This window comes from Pinus tabuliformis, chromosome 2_2, assembly GCF_031772625.1.
Source record: "Pinus tabuliformis cultivar Carrire ecotype Pingquan chromosome 2_2, CPIR1, whole genome shotgun sequence".
In the NCBI taxonomy this organism is placed as follows: domain Eukaryota; kingdom Viridiplantae; phylum Streptophyta; class Pinopsida; order Pinales; family Pinaceae; genus Pinus; species Pinus tabuliformis.
In genome coordinates, this window is record NC_142300.1 from 248,387,037 (window position 1) to 248,407,143 (window position 20,107).

The 20,107-nt window shown below is 39.7% G+C and overlaps 1 protein-coding gene across 1 annotated transcript in view; it reads left to right on the plus strand.

Moving 5' to 3' along the window:
• Positions 1-553: 553 nt before the first annotated feature.
• Positions 554-20,107, plus strand: part of LOC149192223 (histone acetyltransferase GCN5-like) — a 413,833-nt gene continuing 394,279 nt past the window's right edge. The window contains exon 1 of the mRNA XM_089404505.1: positions 554-1,645. Coding sequence (XP_089260631.1) covers positions 836-1,645 — 810 coding nt within the window. The 5' untranslated portion in view covers positions 554-835. The remainder of the gene's footprint in view (positions 1,646-20,107) is intronic.

Genomic DNA, 20,107 nt, shown 5'->3' on the forward strand with positions numbered 1-20,107 from the left:
AAAAATTAAATTTATTTAATATCAAAATCTTATTGGAGAATTTACACTAATGAAATTTATGATATCAAAATCTTTTTGATACATCTTTTTAAATAATTAAATAGCTGAACTTTTACTTTCTATATCTTAATATAATGTCGAGCTTCCAAAATATTTCATTTGCCATAATTTTTTTTATCCCTTTAAATGCAACTTTTGTTTAAATCTAATTTAAACTATTTTAAATACATTTTTAAAACATAATTGTATGATGTAAAAATAAAAATATTAATATTTACTACTCCTATTTTTATTTTCATATTTAATTATTATGAAACTGGATTATTTTTTATTTTATTTTTAATTAAAATTCAATTTCATAAAATATAAGAAAGAAATTATTAAATTAAGATAACAACTGAATTACTATTTAAAAAAGGAAATATGTAATATTCTTCATAAATTCAACACGTGAGTTAGATATTAAAAGGAAAATAGGCTCAAATCTTTTGAAATAACTTGCAGATGACAGTCCCATTCATTCACGCGATCAAGAGTTAAGTTATAATAGATTTAACAACCTTTAAAAAGAATAAAAAGGAAATTAGGCTCATATCTTTTGAAATAACTTGCAGGTGACAAGCAGATTCATTCTTAATGCAAGCATATCCATTAAGAATGCGTTGTCCATGACGGCTGAGCCATTTTGATATCTTCCTCAGCTTATAATTTGCAGCAAGGAGGCCATCCCATAATTATTAATCCAAGCACTGGTATTTGCTCTCTGTTGCCCATGTCCCCTGTTTCTCTGCCCTCCTAACTGCAATTGAAATTGAAATTCAATCAGAAGTGAGAGATGGAGAGCCACTCGGGGATTTTGGGATTCGGGCAGGGCTTCTCCAGGAGCTCTCAGTCTCCAAACCCTTCACCTTCACCGTCGCACTCTGCTTCGGCCTCAGTGACGAGCTCGGGCCACAAGCGCAAGCGCAACGAAGGTGTGCACGCAGGGTTGGCTTCTAATTCCATGGGAATGTTAGGAGTGCCCCCTTCCCACCTGTATTCCCACCTGCATCCCATGCCTATGTCGATGCCCATGCAAATCTCGCACCCATCCTCGCTCTCCGAAAGTCGAGACGGTGCGCTCACCTCCAACGAGGACGACGACAACCTCACTGGGGGTAACCAGTCACAGCTGGACAGCATGAGCGCCGGCAACACCGACGGCAGAGAGGATTTCGACGATGACGACGACGACGACGATGAAGAAGACGACGACGAAGTAGAAGGAGACGAAGAGGATCAAGACCACGACCCTGATGCCGACGACGACTCGGACGATGGCCACGATTCCATGCACACCTTCACTGCCGCTCGCTTGGACAACGGCGCTGCTAATTCCCGCAATCTTAAACCCAAGGTTGATGCTGCTGGAGCTGCACTTGCCACCACTGTTAAAACTGAACCGATTCTTGACACAGTTAAAGAAGAGAAGATTAGCTGTAACAACAACAACAGTAATGTCTCAGCCAACAATGCTCAAGTTGCTCCTTCCGGTTCTGCTCTTTTACCCAGTTCCGTGAAAGAGGAAGCTAATAAGCTTACTTCCACTGATAACATTCAAACCAGTGGAGCCTATTGTTCTAGAGAAGAATCCCTCAAGAGAGAGGTGAGTCAAATTTTTACAATTGGGGGTTTTATTAAGCGTTATATTAAAACCATCCAAATTACTTGACTTTTGTGCTCATTGATAATGAAGTATTAGCTTCTGTTCTATATTCATTCATAGATGAAATTTTCGGGTCTGATTGCCAAATTTTGTATCTTTATATTTCACATTGATATCTTTAGAGGTACTAAAACGGTACATTGTACCCGGGTAGACAATCACTTGTATAGAGTTTGTCATCTCTAAAAACAGAACCCTTATGATTGCCAAATTTTGTATCTATATATTTCACATTGATATCTTTAGAGGTATTAAAAAGATACATTGTACCCGGGTAGACAATCACTTGTATCAAGTTATCATCTCTAAAAACAGACCCTTTTTTGGTCAAAGGGGAAGTGGTTTATTGCTGAGATTGATGGAGTATTAAGCCAACGAGGTTCCAAAGAATACTAGTGTCAAGAGGGCGGGGGAAGTGGTTTACTGCAGAGATTGATGGAGTATTAATCCATTCACCAGGTTCCAGCGAATACTAAGTTCAAGAGGGTTGGTGCAAGTCTTGGGTAATTTTGGTTGCAATTTGATACCCCTCAGACCTGGCACTTAGGCAAATGAAGTCCGCACTATGTGGTCCAACCCCCTGTAGTGTGTTTGTGAAACACCTAAAAGGAAGTAAAAAACAAAAAAGATGACACTTTGTCTTCTTGAATATCATGCCAAAATTCTTAAAAGCTTTTCCACTTGGAATATGTGCTTTTGCACTCAACTCTTTGGTGTATATAAACAACCTACACTAGATGATCATGCTACAGTGATGTTTCCAGGGCTGGTCATACTTGAGTGGGTGCAGTTGCTCCTTATGCATGTATTTTAAACTGAAACTGGAATGGATGATGTCACATGGCCTTGTTAAGGCTTTGAAAGGGCTGCGGGCTGCGGTGTTGTGTTCTAGCTTTGAATGGCTGCATGCCAAGTCAACCCTCCATCTCCTTATCTCCTTGGGAATTTTGAACAGAGCAAAGTCAACCTTCCATCTCCTTATTAACCCCTAGGTAATGAAGAGATATCACTTTGACGTCAAGCCTCCATCTCCTTACTATCCTTTAGCTAACAAAGCAAAGAAGTCAACGATCCATCTCCTTATGAAACCCTTACTCAACAAAGCGAAGAAGTCAACCCTCCATCTCAGCGACAGACTGTACTATACCAGTCAAGTGGCACTTGATATTGTGACAATGGACTAGATGATGAACTAAACTCATGTTTGCTCCCTGAGATAGAGAAATAGGGTGAGCTTGTGGACATGCAATTGATGGTTAAGTCTCATAACTATCTTGGTTGAAGATGTCAATGCTATTTCTAGACTATATCCTTTCCACCACCTTAAATGGTGCTACAGCTAGGTCTGTGGGAAGATTAATGACCAGACTTGGAAGAACAATGCAGAGTATCTGTAATCTGTGAATTGAGATTAGCTTTGGTGTAGGCTGTGAAATCTCTGAGCTAGTCCTCCCAACAGGCTTTTGGTGTCATGTATGTTATCACATAGTGATAGAGCACCCCACTGCAAAATACTGTGGCAACAAATGGTTGGACCATATGCAATAACAAAACCCAATGTTGTTGTACTTTATCATTGTCTTTTAATTATTGGGCATGGATTATCAGCAATTTTCATAACCCGTTCTGTTACAAGTTAAAAATTGACGTTTTAATTGGACTTTTACTAAGCCTCCTTGAAAAGTTTGGACTCAGGATACGCAAGTATTAGGTACAGCTGTATAATTCTTTTGCGCATTTGACCTATTTTTATGCGAATAATTTTTTAGTACATCTTCAATTAAACTGTTTGCCAAGGAGATAACCCATTGGTCACACTAGCAATTTCAGTATTGATAACCAACCAGTTATAGAATTCTTAGAGGAAACATGCTTTCTCTGTTATTCTTCATTGGCCATTTGATTTCTTTTGTGATGAATATCCTTAGAGAGATAATGAAACAGTATCTGTCAACATATTCTGGCATCTATGCAGGCTAATGATTTTGGAAAGAACATTGGAAGTTAAGCCAACCCTTAATTGTGATTTAGTATACTTATTTCATACCAAAACAATTGTTCAAATTCCATAGTTTGTTCCTTTGGACATTTCTAAAGCAGAAAATTTAGGCCATGTTCTGGATTTGAGTATCTTATAAGTTATAATATTGATCATGCTGTGAAAAGCTCCCTTCTGTTCCGTACTTGTTTTTAGCCTTTATAATTGTTCCACAGCTTGTTCAGATCTGTCCTTATTGTCTAAGTGCTCAGTTTGCTAGGAACTGCATTATATGCTTGACTATGATTGAGCATCTCCTAACTAGTTTGTAACTCTGAGTTATGACATCCTAACTCACAACTTGTAAACTTTCTTTTGGTTCGCTGATATCAATCTATCTTCATTACAGCCTGTAATTTGTGAGCTTTTCTTTACCAACGGGCTGAAAGAACTGGACCTTTTTTGGTTGTATAGGAAGTCTATTAAAGGGCAACATGGGAGGGTGTTAAATTTGGCAATGAGGGGCAAACTCCACCATGGACAGCTCATATGATGGAGATGATATTTTTATTGGATTCCTCTTTCCGAGAGGTGTAGGATTGATCTACAGATCATCTCATTCTGACATGTATAAATGGAATTATGAATTTATTTCTTCTATGGACAAATTGTCAAGGTCGGCTAGCAATCTAATGTAGGCTCAGAAGCCCCAAAGTCATGTCTCTTCGCCCTCAATGTTGCATATAAATAGAAGGAGCATCTACCTCATTTGGACAATCATCATCTCACACATATTTCTCTCTCTCTTCATCTGATTGGGTTGTACGCATTTCAGGGCAACCTTTTTCTTCTCCACAAGTGTGAAAGTTTGACTGGGTTTTCTGATGTCTGCGTCGACCAAGTTGCAGCCAGCTTTGACCAGCGTTGACTGGGCAGGTTTGACTTTGTTTGACTGCGATTTTTGTGGGAATATCTCTGTTTGGGCAGGCCGCATATTTGGGCACAGAAACTGAGATTTTCTGGGCTGTTTGACCAGCGTTGACTGCAACAAGTTTGACTGAAGATTTGACTGTGCGCTGACCAAGTTTGACCTATTTCTTCAGAATTGTTTTGGGCTGATTTGGACTATTTTTGGAGGCCGAGTTGATTGGGTTTGACTGAGCTGATTTGGAGGAGTAATTCTGCTGATTTGACCAATGTTGACTTTCTGGTTAGGGCATCCTGTTGACTGCAGTTTGACTGGACAGATTTGACTGTGTTTGGGCAAGTGAATTTTGTATATTGTACTCTCTCTCTCTGCTGAACTTTTGAAGAATAATAAGAAGACTTGATCAAAGGGTTTCCCCACATTGGGGTTTTTCCCTGGCATCCGCCAAATATTGTGTTCTCTTGTCTTGGCTTGTTTTCTGTTTATTATTTATGTTCTATCTGCTTTTACTATTATGTTAATGTGATTGCTATTCTGGAAATTGATATTGGGCTAATAAGAAAAATTGAAGTAAATTGCTCTTAAGCATAGAGCATACCATTGTTATATAAAATTAACATGGTATCAGAGATGAGGTGAAGACAAAGCCCAAGCAAGAGTGAAAAATAGCAATCACTGAGAAGAGTTGGACAAGTACAAGATTCAATGGCCTCCGCATCTTACTTCAAACCTGATGACAAGCTCATTGATAAGTCTGATTGTCATGCATGGAAGATGTCTCTTGATTTGACTTTGGAAGCGCAGGACATTATGGACTATGTGCAGGGAAGGACCATTGAACCTCCTTCAAATGCACTGGTTGCTGCTAAGACAAAGTACAAGAAAGGTGAAGTCAAAGCTAAGAAGATCATTAGGGATTCTATTAACAAGCATTTGGTTGCATACATCTCTGATTTGAACACATCTAAGGAGATGTATGACAGGTTGGTTGGCATGTTCAAAGTTAGCAACTCAAACCAAGTCCTCTTTTTCAAAAACAAGTTGAAGGACATAAAGAAAGGAAGAGGTGAAGATATCCAATCCTACTTCATGAGGATTACCGAGATAAAAATGGTCTTCTTTCAATTGGAGAAGTTATTGCTGATAGGGATCTCACTCTTATTGCCCTTGGAGTTCTCCCTCGTGAATGGCATGTGTTCAACACTACTATCCTCAACAATGACAGGATTCCAGGTTTTGATGAATTGTTGACTAGATGTACTCAAAAAGAAACAAAATGGAGAGAGACATGCCTTCAAATATGAATGATCCTACTGCATTCTCTTCTCATGCTAAAAAGAAGAACAATGCAGGTTCAAAGAAGCAATGTCAAGGAAGACTGGGATTCAAAGATGGAAGGAAGGGAAGATGCTTCATTTGTAATAGGTTTGGCCACTATGCCAGAGAGTGTCCTAATAGAAGGGATACACCTCAGGATGATGACAACAACAACCACAACAATTTCAGGGGCAACAACAATCAAAGGAATGGCAGATTCAACAACAAAAGAAAAAGGAATGCTCTCGCTACTCAACATGGAAATGGTCAACCTCCCAAAAGATCAAGAAACTCCAGGTATGATGAATTTAATGTTGTAGATAACAAGCAGAAATAATTTTATCTTATATCTACCCTCTACACTGCCTCTCCTCCGGATACCTTGGGAAATTAGTTGATTGATAGTGGTGCCTCAAGGCATTTCACTGGGTATAAGGAAGCTCTTTCAAATCTGATAGAAAATGATACAAATTTGGAAATCATTCTTGGAGACAATGCCACCTATTCCGTGAAAGGAGTTGGGAGTGTTACTCTTCAATTGAATCAAGGTAACACCATTCATCTATAAGAAGTACTTTATGTACCCAATCTAAAGAAGAACCTGGTATCTATCTCAGTGATGGAGGACAAAGGATTCAAGGTGGCATTCATCGATGGAAAGGTATGTGTTTGGAAAAGAAATTTCAAAGAAGCATTTAATCTTGGATTCAGGGTTGATAGCCTATATCAAGTTGGAGGAAGCCCATTGGGAGTTATGTCTTGCGACACATCTCTTCAATCCAAATTATGGCATCAGAGGTTTGCTCATCTACATTATAAGGCTCTACCTGATGCAAGGAAGATGGTGACAGGTATGCCCGAATTTAAAGTAGAACATGAAGGTGTTCATCAAGGATGTGCAGAAGGAAAACATACAAGGGGACCATTCCCCTCTAGTGATAGCAAGATTACCGATATTTTGCAATTGGTTCATTCTGATCTATCTGGTATATTGCCCGTGACATCTTTGGGAGGATGTTTATATTATGCTATCTTTGTGGATGACTTCTACCGCAAAACTTGGATTTATTTCTTGAAGAAGAAGGACGAAGTGTTCACATGGTTATGCTCTTTCAAAGCGTTGGTTGAAAATGAAACAGTGAAGAAGATCAAAATATTGAGGACCGATAATGGAACCGAATATGAATCAAGTGAGTTCGAGGACTATTGTAGAGAAGCTGGCATTAAGAGGGAGACTACTACCGCATATACTCCTGAGCAAAATGGTGTTGCTGAAAGGAAGAATCGTTCTATTATAGAAGCCACTCGTGCCATGCTTCATGATCAAAGCCTTCCGAAGTTCCTATGGGCAGAAGCTGCCAACACTGCCGTGTATGTTCAAAATAGATGCCCTCATCAAGCATTGGACTCCAAAACTCTCGAAGAAGTTTTCACCGGTAAGAAACCTGATGTTTCTCACTTTAGAATTTTTGGTAGCCCTGTGTATTTTCATGTGCCGAAAGAAAAGAGAAGCAAATTGGATGCATTTGGGAAGAAAGGAACATTTGTGGGCTACAGTGAAACTTCTAAGGCATATAGAATTTATATGCTTGGTCAAAGAGAAGTGGAGATAAGTCATGATGTCACCATCGATGAAGATGTTGTCCTTGGAAAGATTAGTAACCTTCCTATTCATAGGAAGGACAAAGAAGCAGATATAGGAAAGTAGGGAGAATCGCAGGATGAGCCGATGCCCGATGTTGAAGGACCAATGGATCGCATTGATCCACCTCCTCATGAGCCCTCCTAAAAAAGGAGACCCTCATGGCTTGGGGAAACTCTCAAAGATGTCGAGAATCATATTGCTCCAAGGGGAACTTTTTGTGAAAGTAAGAAGTCGAATAGGTATCAAGGGTACTTAGCTGCCATGAGCACCATTTTTCAATCTGAGCCTTGCACATTCGAAGAAGCTGTGAAGCACCAAGTTTGGAAGGATGTTATGAACGAAGAGTATGAGTCAATTATGAAGAATGATGTCTAGGATGTGGTCCCTAGACCCAAGGACAATTCCGTTGTCACCTCGAAATGGCTCTACAAGATCAAACATGGAGCTAATGGAAGTGCTGAAAAGTTTAGGGCCATGTTTGTTGCTCGAGGCTTCTCTCAAAAGGAAGGTGTGGACTATGATGAGATATTTGCACTAGTTGCTTGATATACCACCATTCGTTTGATTATAGGCTATAGCCCTTGCTGCCTCGCAAGGATGGAACCTACACCAGATGGATGTCAAAACCGCCTTCTTGCATGGTTCAATTAAGGAGGAAGTTTATGTAGAACAACTTGAGGGGTTCGAAGTTCAAGATCGTAAGACACATGTATGCAGGTTGAAGAAAACTCTCTATGGGTTGAAACAAGCTCCCTGGGCTTGGTATGAGAGGATTGACAACTATTTGATGAAGCTGGGTTTTACAAGAAGTGAAGTTGATCCGAGCCTTTACTTTAAGGTTGGGAATGATAGACCTCTCCTCTTTGGTAATTTATGTGGACGATCTCTTTCTGACAGGTGCAGACCCTCTCATTCATCAATGCAAGAGGGAGTTGGCTTTCAAATTCGAGATGAAGGACCAGGATTGGTGCATTATTTCCATGGCTTGGAGGTCTGGCAAAAGCCAGGTGAGATTTTCCTTTCTCAAGGAAAATACATTGTGAAGCTACTTGAAAGATTTGGGATGGTGGATTGTAAGTCCGTGACTACTTCGATGGAACTTAATTTCAAGAAGTTATGCGAAAGTGCTGCTGGGCCTGAATTGGGAAATCCTTCTGAGTATCATCAACTCGTGGGGGCCTTGATGTTCTTAGTGAACTCCTGTCCGGACATATGCTTTGCAGTGAATACATTGAGTCAATTTATGGTCGAGCCTCATCACACATATTGGATTGCTGCTAAGAATCCTTTGAGATATCTTCAGGGCACAATCACCTATGGATTGAGATACATTGTCGGGAATGTGAGGCTCCATGGTTATTTTGATGCTGACTGGGTTGGCAGTGTGGTGGATCGTAAGAGCACATCGAGATGTTGCTTCTCATTAGGTTCTGCTTCGATATGTTAGATGAGCAGGGAGCAGAAATCAGTTGCTTTAACCACCGCTGAGGTTGAATATATTGCTGCTAGTATGGCCTCTTGTGAAGTTGTTTGGTTGAGGAAGCTCTTTAGAGATCTGTTTGTACATGTGCTAGATACCACCGTGATCTTCTGCGACAACCAAAGTGGGATTCATCTTTTTGGGAATCTCGTGTTTCATGACTGCTCCAAGCATATTGATATTAGGTACCACTTTATCTGGGATATGGTACAACGGGGAGCAATAAGGCTCCGTCACACTAGGATTGATGATTAGGTCGTAGATATTCTTACGAAGCCCCTGGGCAAGGTCAAATTCTTAACCTTTTGTGAACGACTTGGAATCATGGAGAGACCCTCTTGTGAGGGTCCTGCTTGAGTTGGATATTGAGCTTTCAGAGCTCCGAGGGGCTTGGGGTACTTCTTGGAGCGACAATAGGGTGAGTGGTTCACCTTCCCCTAGTGGTGTGTTGTGTATAGGGGGAGTGGTTCACCTTCCCCTGTGATACCCCATGGTGGTTAAGATATGCATAGGATGAGTGGTTCACCTTCTCCCATGGCATATGAGCAAGATGAGTGGTTTACCTTCTCCTGCCGATACATCTTACCCATGTAGTGGGGGACTCATGGGCAGTACCTCTCATCTAGCCAATGAATAGGGAAATGAGGATAGGGACCATAGTACTACCGATGGACGCATCGTGTACTACCGTATTCCCTATCCTAAGATATTTGATATTGATCTGGGATCAATGGACACTGACTTCAGGTCAGTGGAGAGTGATATGATACACTCTCGATCATTTCTTCTTCATTATTTCTTCATAGTTTAATAGAGCAGAGCAGAGATGACAGGGATGGTACAGATTGTCAGGTGGTTTGGCAGGTGGAGTTCTCCCTAGTTGAGAGGGAGTGTTAAATTTGGCAACTAGGGGCAAACTCCACCTTGGACAACTCATATGATGGAGATGATATTTTTATTGGATTCATCTTTCCGAGAGGTGTAGGATTGATCTAAAGATCATCTCATTCTAACATGTATAAATGGAATTATGAATTTATTTCTTCTATGGACAAATTGTCAAGGTCGCCAGCAATCTAATGTAGGCCCAGAAGCCCAAAAGTCATGTCTCTTCACCCTCAACGTTGCATATAAATAGGATCATCTACCTCATTTGGACAATCATCATCTCACACATATCTCTCTCTCTTCATCTGATTGGGTCGTACGAATTTCAGGGCAGCCTTCTTCTCCTCCACACGTGCGAAAGTTTGACTGGGTATTCTGATTTCTGCGTTGACCAAGTTGCATCCAACTTTGACTAGCGTTGGTTGGGTAGTGTTTGACTGCAATTTTTGTGGGAATACCTCTGTTTGGGCAGGCCGCATATTTGGGCACAGAAACTGAGTTTTTCTGGGCTGTTTGACCAATGTTGATTGCAACAAGTTTGATCGTAGATTTGACTGTGCGTTGACCAAGTTTGACTGATTTCTTCAAGGCTGTTTTAGGCTGATTTAGACTGTTTTTGGTGGCCGAGTTGACTGGGTTTGACCGAGCTGATTTGGAGGAGTAATTCTGTTGATTTGACCAACATTGACTTTCTAGTTAGGGCATCCTGTTGACTGCAGTTTGACTGGACAGATTTGACTGTGTTTGGGCAAGTGAATTTTGTGTATTGTACTCTATCTCTGCTGAACTTTTTAAGAATAATAAGAAGACTTGATCAAAGGGTTTCCCCACATTGGGGTTTTTCCCTGGCATCCGCCAAATATTGTGTCCTCTTGTCTTGGCTTGTCTTCTGTTTATTATTTATGTTCTATCTGCATTTACTATAATGTTAATGTGATTGCTAATCTGGGAATTGATATTGGGCTAATAAGAAAAATTGAAGTAAATTGCTCTTAAGCATAGAACATACCATTGTTATCTAAAATTAATAGAGGGTCAAATGCAAACTTTGCCCAAAGGTTTTATCCAGAGAGATTTACTGTGTTAAATTCCCTGTGGCAAGACTCTTTGGGAGAGATACTGAGCCTTGACCAAATGTCACCCAAGACATTTGGGCATAAGCTAATGTTGCTGTTGAAGTACTTTACATTAAGGGAATTTTGAGGTAAAAGATGGACCTAAAAATGAAAAATGGATTAACAAAATCAACTTTAAAATAACCAATAGCATTCAAGATGATGATGTCATCCCCAAGGGGTAAATATTTTTGGAGGGAAAAGAAGAAAGTTACTTTTCTTTTTTAATATTATTTTCGACTTATCTCTTTACAAGTTTACACAAATTTGAAATGTGCACACTAGTTGGTTTGGAAAAGTGTTACTAGGTTCGGTCTTCATAATGACATGTGTAATTATGATTTTATGTAATTGATGTGAAGAAGAAAATAAAATTATCTTTGTAATGCTTGAATCATCAAGTCATAGAGTCTAGAAAGTCAATGTCATGTATTAAAGACATGTTACATATTGTGAAAGGCATTTTTGATTGTGTAAATAACCCTCCAAGACCTTGTCACAAACTACTTCTCAATCGGCCTAAGGAGTATTCTAGAAAGGCATGTCGGCCTTGTCACAAGGAGAAGTTGGCTTACCTATATATATATATGGCAACTCGGGTTCACTATATATAGGGCAGTTCAGCCTCACCTTAGAATAAAATTTGAATCAAGCAATCTTGTTAAAATTGGCAACTAGGGCCAAATTCTACTTTGGTCTGCTTCTTTGAGGAAGATTATTGTGGCATAGAATTCCTCTTTTCAAGAGGTCCAAAATCGACCTAAAGATCACTAAATTTGGATAAGGAAAGATATTTATTCATTCAAAAGAAATTTCATAAGGCATGACCTTATGAAGGCGGGAAAAATTGAAAATCGAAAATTTAAATTTGCCTCCTATAGAGACCAAGTTGGCCTACCCATGAAGGATATAAATAGTCTATTCAAAGCACATCGATATATGATTCTTCTCCTCTCTAAAGTAGCTGCTGAAGAAGAAGATCTCCAATGAAGGAGATGAGGGCAAGGTTGGCCTCATTCTAGTCCATCTTCAAGGGCTGAGCTCCACAGGCTGGAGGCCGAGATTGGTCTGGGCACATTTGTGAATTGTTTTGGGCACTTTTATCTTCATCACAGGTCCAAGTTTGAGCAGAGAGGAGTCGCACCTGTTAAGGGTTGTTTTGATGATGGTTTGGGACTGTTTGAGGTGGAGTCCTTCTCCTAGAAGCAGGCCGCATTATTCAGGAACACTTCCAGGAGGGCCGCAGGCCTTATCTTCCTTCTGCTTTGAGGCCGTAAGGAATATTGGAGGGCTGGAAATATCCCTGGACAGTAGAGGAATGAGGACAATCTAGTTTGAAGGGAGGCCGCAACCAAAGAATCCAAGTGTTGTGGAAAAGGGTTGTACCTGCTTATCATCAAACTCTAACTAGATAATCAGAAAGCAGAAGCTTCTACAACAGTATGACACGAACCCTGGAGGGTACTATTTGTATACTCCAGATTTGCAGCCATCTATTTATCTAAGAAGCAGTGATATTGATCTTCAAAATTGGCAAGTCAAATTTTGACCTTGAATTATTGTACTCTCTCTCTGCTGAGCATTTGATATTAATAATAAGAAGAATTGATCAAGGGTTTCCCCATCTTGGGGTTTTTCCCTGGCTTGTGCCATATCCTCGTGTTCTCTTGTCTTGGCTTGCCTTCTTCATTTATCATTTGTGTTCTTTCTTCAGTTACTGTCAATATGATGATGATTTATGTGATTGTCAATAAAATAAATTGATAAATGGGCTATATGAAATGTTGAAGTAACTATCCTAAGCAAAGAGCATGTTAACCAAAATTTAACATGGTATCAGAGCTAGGTAAGGACAAGCCCAAGCAAGAGAAGGAATGCAATCACAAGGAAAGTTATCAAGTTTCCATCAAGCAAGGGACTGTTAGAATTCAAGTTTGGGAATATGTCAGAGCTGGGCTCAATAGCTCATGAGGGCCACAAATCAAATTTGAAAATGCAAACCATGATTGCAAAGTCCTCCTTCAGCATTTAATGGAAGCAGCCAGCAAGGAGGCTTGGAGAGCTAATTCAAGACTGTTTAGGGCAGCATCTCACTTGCTAGATCAGGCCACAGGTCAAGAGGTAAGTATTGATGGTTTTTCTGTGCTATTTTGTGGAGGGTTTGTCTCTGTTTACAAGGCTGCAGGAAGGTGCTGCTACAGCTGTATGAGGAGGAGGATTTGAGAGGGCCTAGAAGGGACCTCCTGCCCTAGCCGCAGTCATCTCAAGAAACAACGCAGGTAAACAGGGGTGGTTCCTTGTCCTAGAAGGAGATTCTCATTCTGCTCTGGGCCACAGAGAAGGGTTGTTTCTACAACAGCTTGGGAGGTCTGTTTTGAGGGTATAAAGGCCTAGTTTAGGTCCTCTACCCAGGCCACAGTCATCCTGAGGAACAGTGCAGTTAGAACGAAGTATATTTTTGTGTATATGAAGACCTAGAACTTGCTGTAGCAAAATCGTGAATTGTAGGAGGCTTGAGGAGGAGCCTTAAGCCCTACCAGCAGTGCTTTGAGTGCCTAGTAGAACACCATAGGTGGAAGCATAGTTGGACATGAGATCACAGTGATTTGAAGTAGGGTAAGGGCAGCAAACTACATCAGCAAGAATTGCAGACTTTACAATGAACTCTCTCAGATCTACTCTCACACAGTGTATTGATACTGCACCTCTGGAATAATTGGACGTTCATTATATGGCCATGCTCTTGCTCCTGGTATGATTTACCTATAATGTCATACGATCATTGGCATATGCTTCAGTATGATTCTTTGCATTATGACGTTTATTCATGACATCAATTCAATATCGACATGTCACTTGCTTCAGTCATAGATATGTTATCGTTTCTCATATAGTTCAACATTGGTATGACTTCCCAATATTGGAAATGATGGGTATCAACCTATACGCACAAACTTCTTCATTCTTATATGCACTAAGCATTATGTATGTATGTCAATGCACAAATAGCTCCAGTATGGTATTGCTATGTTCTAATTACAGCAGTATATGCATGACGTCGATCAATCTCACACAAATATGTATGGCACAATATATGAATATATAGAAGTGCATCCATCAGTTCAGTAGATATATGTATGGCTTCTCTGCTTTATATGTATGGTACCTCTGCACTGTTTTTCAATGTATATTCATTGAGTTGGCATTGTATTCAGAGTGGTAAGATCCCCTAAGACTGTATATTCAGGCTACGAAGCCCAACTTATATGGTATCAAGAATCCTATACAAGAATGATGTCACAGTGATGTAGCTGCAGTATCCTCCATCTAAGATATCAATGCTTTTGCTATTATTGATCACTGTATTGTATGGGCAGTATTGATTTTGTTCACAATCATGTTCCTTCAACAGTGTTAGCACATATATAGAGACACAGTTTGAACTTCTTAGTTAAACCGACCTATGAAATTTTACAAGCATCAAGCAGTATCAATCCTTATTCAGTTTTGAGAAGAATCAGTCATTTACCTTGAAGACCTATAGTAGCATCATTAAAAGAAGCAATTCTGAAGGTGTATAAATCTGAAGATCAGACCTCCTTTGTGACAGAAATCACTACACACATTATATATCCGATAATCTTAAGAAGTCAGGTTGGACCCTCCATTAGCCTGCAAAATAAGTCAAGGATGCAACAAGTATTCACAGTCTTTAATGACAAGCATCAGAACCTGGAGGGCAGAAGTCAGTTCTTCTTCAACAGTTTAAAGTGCATTAACTATTTGCCACATTCTTTTGCAATAATACTGAACCTTGGAAGAAATTCAGTACATCAGATAAAGTATTTGTGGCTGAGAAGTAACTTGGCATAATTTGGAATTTCCTTGGTCTATCTAGAAGATGTTAAGATCAGGCTAGAAGCCTGGATCCATGGCATAATCAGACTTGGAAATCATTCCAAGGCTAAATTCAGAGTAATTCCCTTGGTATCTTTATAATGTCAGTCATTCTTATAATATCAGTAATAAGGTTCTATTGATATACTGCTATTGAGATCTGTCAGTTGAACAGGCAGAGCATGTGAGAGAGTTCACCTATGTATTGCTGAGGTTTCGTATGCTAACGTATCATCTTAAAGATAAGGACCAGATTGATAAAAGGCTGAAGCAAGAATTCAGAGGGAGCTATATGGATGACTTTGGCACATGGACCAAAGGAATAATGACAGGAAAAGTAGCAGGTTGCAGATAGCTCTATGACTATGATTTTGGCAAGGTCACTTTCCTTATATTTAGAGGGAGTTATGGACAAGCCATGATGATTGGATTGTAAGGATGCAGCTATTGACGATATCTGATTGATGACACTCTCGTTTATCAACGTAAGAGGGAGTTGACTTTTGAAGACAAGATGGAAAACCTAGCCTTGATGCATTATTCCCTACACTTAAGGATTGATGGAAAAGCTGATGGTCTGCATATGTATATATTGTGGGATCCTTGGTGTTCTTGATCAACACTCTATCAGTCATATGTCTCGCTATGAAAACTCTGAAGTCGATTTATGGATGAGCCTCATATATTGGACAACTGCTTATTGAGATATCTCAGTGATTCTATTATCTATAATTTGAGGTACACTGCTGGAATCTAAGATTCCATGAATATTTTGATGATAACTCGGTTGACAGTGTGATGGATGGAAAGAGCACATCTAGTGCTATATCTCTTGATTCGGTTGTTCTGGAAGCACTATTGAGGCTGAATGTATATAGCAGCAAGTATGGCTTATTATGAAGCAAATTGCTCAATGAGCCATTTGAGCATGTGCTGGTAACACCGTTGTATATTGCGATATTGTTTGAGTGGACAGATCTCATGATGAGCATGTTGTCTGATGGACACTGTGCACTTTGGAAAAACAAGTTTAAGTTGTGGTCTCCCTGAGTAAGAGGGAGCAGTTAAATATTATCTTCATCAAAATATGCAAGAAACAAAGAATTGTTAAGTGTTGTCGAGATCTTTTGCTGTAAATCAATATGTTTACTATGTATACATCTATATGCTGCTAAATGAAGCTATGAGGCTTCCCTTGATCTAGTCTTGACTTTCAGAAAGCAACTTGGCACTATTCCCTACATGAAGAGATCCTTGATTAAAATTGAACATTGAGCTCTAGGAGCTCCTGGGGGCTTGGGGCAATCATTGAGCTATGAGCGACCATAGGGTGAGTGGTTCACCTTCCCCTGTTGGTGCGCTGTGTATAGGGTGAGTGGTTCACTTTCCCCTATTGGTGCACTGTGTACAAGGTGAGTGGTTCACCTTTCCCTATTGGTGCACCGTGTATAGGGTGAGTGGTTCACCTTCCCTTGTCATACCCCATGGTGGTTGACATGTGTGTAGGGTTAGTGGTTCACCTTCCCCTACGATTGCAGACACATGTATGTAGGGTGAGTGGTTCACCTTCCCCTACTTATGACATATGCATAGGATGAGTGGTTCACCTTCTCCCGTGGATACCCCAGTGAGAGATGCATATAGGCATCTGTTGACATGATAGTGGGACGCTGTTCATCCTTTCCCCACATGTAGGATGCTCATTCCCTACGATTATTGGTTGACATGCCGGTAGGATGCGGTTCATCCTTTCCCCACGATTGATTGTTGTGCCTTGTGCTTGTAGGATGTGGTTCATCCTTTCCCTACTGTCGGTGATTTGCATATGTAGGATGTGGTTTGTCCTTTCCCTACGTGTGATTGTGATGTGTGATTGTAAGATGTGGTTCGTCCTTTCCCTATGTATGGTTGTGAGCAGGATATGATACATTCTTTCCCCGCTATTGATTCAGTATCATCCTACCCATGTAGTCCGGGACACATGGGAAGTACCTCTCATCTGGCCAATGAGTTGGGAAAAATGGTTAGGGACCATAGCACTACCGATGGACACATCGGGTACCGACATACTCCCTATGACTAGGATGCATGGTGTTCTTCAACTTGATTTGGGATCAAGTCTGATTGGGGTTTTACCTTTGGATTGAATTTTGTCAGTAGAAAGTGGTAAAGTCTTGTAGTCCTCACTCTCGATCAATTCTTCTTCATTATTACATCAGTGTTCAGCAGAGCAGAGTAGAGACGAGATTCAAAGATGGTTCATGGTGACTGAGGCTGATGGTTTGACAAGTGGAATTCTCCCTAGTTGAGAGGGAGTGTTAAAATTGGCAACTAGGGCCAAATTCCACTTTGGTCTGCTTCTTTGAGGAAGATTATTGTGGCATTGAATTCCTCTTTTCGAGAGGTCCAAAATCGACCTAAAGATCACTAAATTTGGATAAGGAAAAATATTTATTCATTCAAAAGAAATTTCATAAGGCATGACCTTATCAAGGTGGGAAAAATTGAAAATTGAAAATTTAAATTTCCCTCCTAAAGTGACCAAGTCGGCCTACCCATGAAGGATATAAATAGTCTATTCAAAGCACATCGATATATCATTCTTCTCCTCTCTGAAGTAGCCGCAAAGAAGAAGATCTCCAACGAAGGAGATGAGGGCAAGGTTGGCTTCATTCTAGTCATCTTCAAGGGCCGAGTTCCACAGGTTGGAGGCCGAGATTGGTCTGGGCACATTTGTGAATTGTTTTGGGCACTTTTATCTTCATCACAGGTCCAAGTTTGAGCAGAGAGGAGTCGCACCTGTTGAGGGTTGTTTTGATGATGGTTTGGGACTGTTTGAGGTGGAGTCTTTCTCCTAGAAGCAGGCCGCATTATTCAGGAGCACTTCCAGGAGGGTTGCAGGCCTTATCTTCCTTCTGCTTTGAGGCCGTAAGGAATATTGGAGGGCTGGAAATAGCCCTGGACAATAGAGGAATGAGGATAGTCTAGCTTGAAGGGAGGCCGCAACCAAAGAAGGAATCCAAGTGTTGTGGAAAAGGGTTGTAGTAGCTTATCATCAAGTCCTAACCAGATAATCATAAAGCATAAGCCTCTACAACAGTATGACACGAACCTTGGAGGGTACTATTTGTATACTCTAGATTTGCAACCATCTATTTATCTAAGAAGCAGTGATATTAATCTTCAAAATTGGCAAGTCAATTTTTGACCTTGAATTATTGTACTCTCTCTCTCTACTGAGCATTTGATATTAATAATAAAAAGAATTGATCAAGGGTTTCCCCATCTTGGGGTTTTTCCCTGGCTTGTGCCATATCCTCATGTTCTCTTGTCTTGGCTTATCTTCTTCATTTATCGTTTGTGTTTTTTCTTCAGTTACTATCAATATGATGACGATTTATGTGATTGTCAATAAAATAAATTGATAAATGGGCTATATGAAATGTTGAAGTAACTATCCTAAGCAAAGAGCATGTTAACCAAAATTTAACAAATCTGAATTAAGAAAAGAAGTTCGAGAATCACATTAGAAGAGCCTCTCTCCAAGCAAAGAAGGAAGGACTAGAAGAGGAGTTGTTTTGGGCTGTTTTAGGGCTAATATCTAACACACGTGCGTGGAGTATCATCTGTTGCAGGAGAAGCCGAGATTATTTCAGTCCGAATCAAGGGTGAAGACAAGTCAAGAATGCAAGCCGAGTTGAAGTAAAAGAAGTATACATCCTAAGCGAAGGGAACAAGGGCACAAAATTGGTGGAGATACTTCCCATGTACTACAACTAGGGTTTTTGAAGAGGCTGAGAATTACAGGTCTAAAACAAGAAGCCGAAAATCTGAAGGATAACCAAGATCCAAAGGAGAGCAAGCAGTTTGAGTAGTGTTGACTTGGTCAAGAAGAAGAAGTTGGAAAGAAGGGTTTGTGACTTGGTCTTGGAGAGGTTGTGTCAAGGGTCTTGGTCTTGGTATTCGTCAATTGAAGTCTCTATAAGAAGAAGAATTCGTTTGGGTTTTCCTCTCAAGTTGGAGAGGTTTTGGCCCTGGCTGATCGCCTATATTCTCTGTCTCTTGTCTCTTTATTGTTTAGGCTTTGGTAGCTGTTTGATGAAAAAGAACACTATAATAATCTAAGTAAAGAGAAGATTTTAATCTAAAGAAGTAAAGAACATTAGCAAACAGTTAACATTAGAAGAGAAATTACCTAATTACTATGTCCAAGATTTCTCAACAGTTGGTTACACATCCAATGAGTAGACACTCTACATATTTCTAGTAGATCCATACTGAGAAAAAATGAAAATGCATGAAAAAACATTTTTCTTTCAAGTATTTTCAATTTTTCCCAGTGTGGGTCTACACAAAAGTGTGCAGAGTGGGTACTTGTTGGATAGGGAATTTAATTCTGCATCGAACTCTTGAAATTTGAGTAAACATACAAGGAGATAAGTTGAAAATATGATAAAAAAAAGTTTTCGTTTTTTCTTTTAAAAATTCATAATTCTTATTTTATCATTTTTACTATTATTTTATTGTTTTCTTTAGGGACCCATTTTAAGCTTCAAAATTCCCCTGATGGAAGAAAAAGAAAAACAAGCCCTGTTGGCTCAACTTGTAGTAGGTGTAATAGTAAGGAAATGTTGAAATTGTAACTAGTGTTGGTCTTTATAATGTATTGTAATTTTATCATCAAAAATATTTATTATATTCATTATTATTATTATTTTATTTTTGGTCAAAGCATGCTCTTCATGCTTATATAGTCAAAATAAATTATTTTGTGTCAAAGAAAATGTAATTGAGTTATGTCCCATTTGGACATTTGTAAGAAAAAGAATTTTGAATTTTATATTGAGTCAAAGTCCACCAAAATTGTCAATTCTGTTGATTTTTGAGTAGATTGGGAGGTACTCCAAGCCCTAGGGTTCAGGGTTTTGAGAGCGAAGCGCCATAAGAGTCACTTGTGGGCTTGGAACCCAAGGTTGAGGTTTTGCATCCGTCGTGATTTGGACCAAAACGATGGACACATTTTGACATGTGATGGATGAGGATGATAGTACTCGTCGAGATGAATTTGACGCATCGAAAATCATCCGATTCTGAGTTGTAGAAATGGAGTTATGAATTTTTGAAGTATATGGGTGGGCATGATGGCACAAGGTC